Genomic DNA, 5,000 nt, shown 5'->3' with positions numbered 1-5,000 from the left:
GGAAATTTTCCTCGGTTAAATCGCGTTCCTTTTCAAGATGGAACGACTTTGGTAACACAAACGACCCACACAGAGAATCTCTCTTTGAAAATAATCTTTTCTTTAGCTATAATCGTTTCTTACTTTCTTTCATTTTAAGAGAGAACGGTCTCGTATTCCCAAGGTTCTTTGGTTTGGTTGATATCGGTGAACGACGGAGATCCGTCGTCGTAGTAGAGTTATAGTCTGACCAATAGCAATCTTTATCTACTAACTGCCTCGAAACTGTCTTGCCTATTCCAACGAGTTACAATTCTCTGTCTCTCTCTCTCTCTCTCTCTCTCTATTTCTCTCTCTCTCTCTCTCTCTCTCTCTATTTTCCATCGATTACTATTCCTTTCTCCCCTGGGCATCCTCGAAGACACTGATCGCGTCGCGCGAATCGAAAAACTATCGATCACGAAATAAAACGTTTCGAAAAGAAAAATTTTACCGCATAGAGTACGAATGAAAACGTATATACGAGTATAGTGTACATAATGTATGAATATATATATTAGGTAGAACGTACAAGTGTGCGTATTTACGCGTATACGTATTTATATTATAATATATATACATATATATATATATGTATATACATATATATGTATATATAGATTGAAGAAGGACGAAGAGAGACGGAAGGTCGTTCGTTGTTTATATTCGCCGTTCGAAATCGTCGATTCGTATGTCGTACTTTATCGTCTTCTTTTGTCTTTCGTTCTTGCTCGCTCTTAGAATGAGTAAAGAGAAAAAGAAAGGGAAAGGGAAAGAAGAGAAAAAAAATAATAAGAAAAGAAAAGAGTAATAACATCTACAACTACTACTACTACTACTACTACTACTACTACTACTACTACTACTACTACTACTACTACTACGACAACAACAACGACAATAATAATAACAACAACAAGAACAAGAACAAAAACAACAAGAACAAGAACGCGCTCCGTTGCTCAAGGGGGTAGGGTAATAAGTGTGGGGGTTGCTGCTGCATGAGGTGCATTGTTGTGTTTCAGTGCTCGCCTCTATGCCGCCGGGGCTGACCTTCAACTCTCTGAACACCCAGTCGGCGAAGAAGCTGTTCACCTGCCAGCTGTGCGGCAAGGTGCTGTGCAGCAAGGCATCCCTGAAACGCCACGTCGCCGACAAGCACGCCGAGCGACAGGAGGAGTTCAGATGCGTCATCTGCGAACGAGTCTACTGTTCGCGTAACTCCCTGATGACCCATATCTATACCTATCATAAGAGCAAACCCGGCGACATTGACATTAAGTTGTTTTGAAGGTTTAGATAAGGTAGGGACACGCACGTGCGTTATTGGTTCTCTCAAAACTCACACGATCTCTCTCTCTCTCTTTCTCTCTTTCTCTTTATTCCTCTCTTTCTCTCTTTCTCTTTTTCTTTTTTTTTCACATACATACACACGTTTCACATATACATATACTCACGTTATATCTTCCATATACACATTTTACTCTCTTTTTCTGTCTCTCTCTCTCTCTCTCTCTCTCTTTCTCTCTTCATTCTCTTTTCTTTCCTTCAACTCCGACACTTTTTGAACTTGCTCTTTTTTCTTTTTTTATCCTCTCTCTCTCTCTCTCTCTCTCTCTCTCTCTCTCTGTCTTTTCTTCCTTTCTTTCTTTCTTTTTTTATTTATTTTTCGCTAGGAGGGAAATAAAAAGAAAGAAGAAAAAAAAAAGAATAAGAAAAAAAAGGACAAAAGAAAAAAAGATGGAGAAAAAAAAAGGAAAAAAGAAAAGAAATACGCTAGACCTTCTCGATTTGATACGACCTCGGCTCGCGCGTTCATCGTTCCTTTTCACCGATTCGAGCCCTCTTTACCAGGAAGTGCATGCCGGAGAGAAACCGGTCTCAACTCCCACGTGGCGCGAGCGCATAGTCTTCTCTTTTCCACCTTTCTCTCTCTCTCTCTCTCTGTCTCTCTCGTTTTCTCTTTTTCTCTTTTTATCAATGCAACCTCTCTTCTCTCGACGACTCATTCCTCATCTTCCAACCTTTTCCTTCTTCGTCCTTCTTCTTCTCCTTCTTCTTCTTCTACTTGGCCGTCCTTCGTTCTCCATTTGGTCTCCCTACGAGCCGACGCGATTCTCTCTCTCTCTCTCTCTCTCTCTCTCTCTTTATCTCTTCTTCTTCTTCTTCTTCTTCTACTTCTTCTTCTTCTTCCGGTATTACCAGGCCCCGTTATAATATCCCCCTTTCTCGATGACACGAGAAATGTCGTCGGCAACATCGTTCGTTTCCACTCCTTCTAGAGAACGTAGGAGAAAAGGAAAAGGAAGAGAAGAAGAAGGAGGAGGAGAGGGAGGAGGAGGAGGAGGAGAAGGAGGAGAAGAAGAAGAAGAAGTAGAAGAATAAGAAGAAGAAGAAGAAGAAGAAGAAGAAGAAGAGGAACCGAACAAAATCGGCCAAGGAAAAAGTCGTTAATAAAGCTCAACGTCCATTATTAAACACTATCGTTACTCCTTCCCAAATTTTTTTAGGCCACCTTTGTAAAAGATAAAAGCGGTCTTCTTTCGCTTTTTAACTTCCAACTAATAACCCTGCCCTTCATTCCTTAGCTCTCTCTCTCTCTCTCTCTCTCTCTCTCTCTCTCTCCCTCTTTTCTCACTCTTTCTTTCTCTTTTTTTCTCTTTTATTATTTCTTTTGTTAGTTTTAATGTCTTGTGTCTCGAAACCCGTTTACTCGTCCGTTACTTCTCTTATTTGTGGCTTCGATGTGTTTGCGCTTTCGATATCTTCTTCTTTTTCTTCTTCTTCTTCTACTTCTTCTACTTCTTCTTCTTCTCTCTTCCCTTTCTTTTCTTGGTTGTTTGATTTTTTTTTCTCCGCTTCCCTTCCTTTTCCCATTCTCATTTCACGATATTCTCTCATCGTTTTCTTTTATTTTCTTCTACGAAGTCCGAATCGTTTGCGTTGGGCTTTTTCGGTGTTTCTTCTTTCGATGTCGTTTGCATGCTCCTCTATGTTATTATTTTATTTTTCTTTCTATATAAAAAGTAATGAAAAACACTTACGATATTTGGTGGATCGTCGAAAATCTTTTGCATTAAATGCAAACGAAGATTTTGCAATGGCACGTCTTAATGCTTTCCGCGGCGTTAAGATACGTTTTTTATTTTCTTTTTCTTTCTCTCTCTCTCTCTCTCTCTCTCTCTCTCTCTCTCTCTCTCTCTCTCTCGTTTTCATCATTTTTCTTTTTCTTCTTCTTCTTTTTTTTCTTTTTTTTTCCTCATTTTCGTAACCTCCACAGGACGAAGTAATCGTTCGCTTTGTTTCGTTTTGTTCTCTGTTTTTCTTTTTCTCTCTTCTTTTTGTTTTCTCTTCTTTCTTTCATTTTTGCATGACTACGTTATCACGTGATGTACCTGTATTAATTACATATTCTGTCATGCTTCTATCATAATCGCATTAAATTCATCTCGCAACTCATGCGTCAGAATCACCTTGAAATGTTTTATATTCGGGAGGAGAATTAGTTTTATTGTTTATTTTTCTTTTTTCTTTTTTTCCCTTTTTCTTTTCTTTTTTTTTCTTTTTTCCCTTTATTCTTTTCTTTTTTTTCTTTTTTTCCCTTTTTTCTTTTCTTTTTTTTTTTTTTTCTTTTTTTCACAATACCGTCCTTAATATCTCGCGTTCTTCGAATCACCGATCGTCCCGTCACGATCGTAAAGCTCGATCTTTTTTTCGCATGTATCATAAAATATAACCTACCTCTATATTAATCTACATAAAAGAAGCTTTCGTAAAGAAAGAATCTAACTTCTCGCATGGTGGTTAAGGACCCTTTTAAATCTTATCACGCTCGACTAATAACAAAACACGCACGACTAATAACATTTTCGGTGGCTCAGTCAATTAACCTCGAGAATGATGAACCGAAGCCGAGGTGGTCGTTTTGAGAGATGGTTCCTATCAAAGAATGAAATATCCGAATTCTATCGAACGTTCGAGAGTTATCCTCTCTATTTCTTTTTCTCTTTCTCTCTCTCTCTCTCTCTTTCTCTCAATTCATCGAACGTTCGATAGAAACGGATCTCATAGAGAAGAAAAGAACAACAAAAAAGCAATGAAAAAATAGAAAAATAAAAAACATATGCAAAAGAAAAAAAGAAAAAAAGGAAAAGTATTCCTGGCCCTTATCGTGTGGGAAGGGTGAAGGAAAAAAAAAAAATTAAAAAGAGAAACAAAATCGAAAAATCAACAAAAAAATAAAAATAAAAATAAAAATAAGAAATAAGAAAGCAAGATAATAATAATAAAAAAAAGAAAACAAAAAAAAACAAAAAAAAAAAAAAGAAAAGAAACAGATATATTCTCTCTATGTTTATAATACCATTGGTGAATATTAATATGATTATGGACGATTTTGCAGGTACGGGCAATGGGATGCATCCGGCAGCGACGACGCTTCCCTCTGCCATGTACCGGATACCACCGCCGACAGCGGGCGGTATCAATGAGCCTCAGGAATGCCCGTACTGCCGTCGCACCTTCTCCTGCTATTACTCCCTGAAGCGTCACTTTCAAGACAAGCACGAGCAGTCGGACACGCTCTTCGTCTGCGAGTTTTGCAATCGTCGATATCGCACGAAGAATTCACTAACGACGCACAAGAGTCTTCAGCATCGTGGCTCGAGCGGTATGCTGAAGAGGCTCCTCAAGACATCGGCCATGAAGAACGTGCTCGGTAGCATGCAACAGGCTCAACAATTGCAGCAACAGCCGCAATGAGAGCGGCCGAACATAGATCAGCAGGCTCGTGTCTCCTCGCGCCGGCTCCTCCCTCTTTCACCACCTCAACCTTCTTATCCTCCTCATCTTTCTTCTTCTCATTCTCTCCCTCATCCATCTTATCCTTCTTCTTCTTCTCATCTTATTTCTCATGCTTCAGCTATTCCACTTGTTCCTTCTATTTCATCTCCTCAAGCTCTTCTTTCGTCTCATCGGTATCA

General features: G+C 39.0%; 1 protein-coding gene across 1 annotated transcript in view; it reads left to right on the top strand.

Annotated features, from left to right (window-relative positions):
- The first annotated feature begins 1,190 nt into the window (after nucleotides 1-1,190).
- Nucleotides 1,191-5,000, top strand: part of LOC124424448 (broad-complex core protein isoforms 1/2/3/4/5-like) — a 4,115-nt gene continuing 305 nt past the window's right edge. The window contains exons 1-2 of the mRNA XM_046963513.1: nucleotides 1,191-1,322; nucleotides 4,421-5,000. The exon at nucleotides 4,421-5,000 is cut by the window's right edge and continues 305 nt beyond it. Coding sequence (XP_046819469.1) covers nucleotides 4,435-4,779 — 345 coding nt within the window. The 5' untranslated portion in view covers nucleotides 1,191-1,322; nucleotides 4,421-4,434 and the 3' untranslated portion in view covers nucleotides 4,780-5,000. The remainder of the gene's footprint in view (nucleotides 1,323-4,420) is intronic.

This window comes from Vespa crabro, chromosome 5 (assembly GCF_910589235.1).
Source record: "Vespa crabro chromosome 5, iyVesCrab1.2, whole genome shotgun sequence".
Classification (NCBI taxonomy): domain Eukaryota; kingdom Metazoa; phylum Arthropoda; class Insecta; order Hymenoptera; family Vespidae; genus Vespa; species Vespa crabro.
This window is presented reverse-complemented; position numbering and strand designations above follow the sequence as displayed.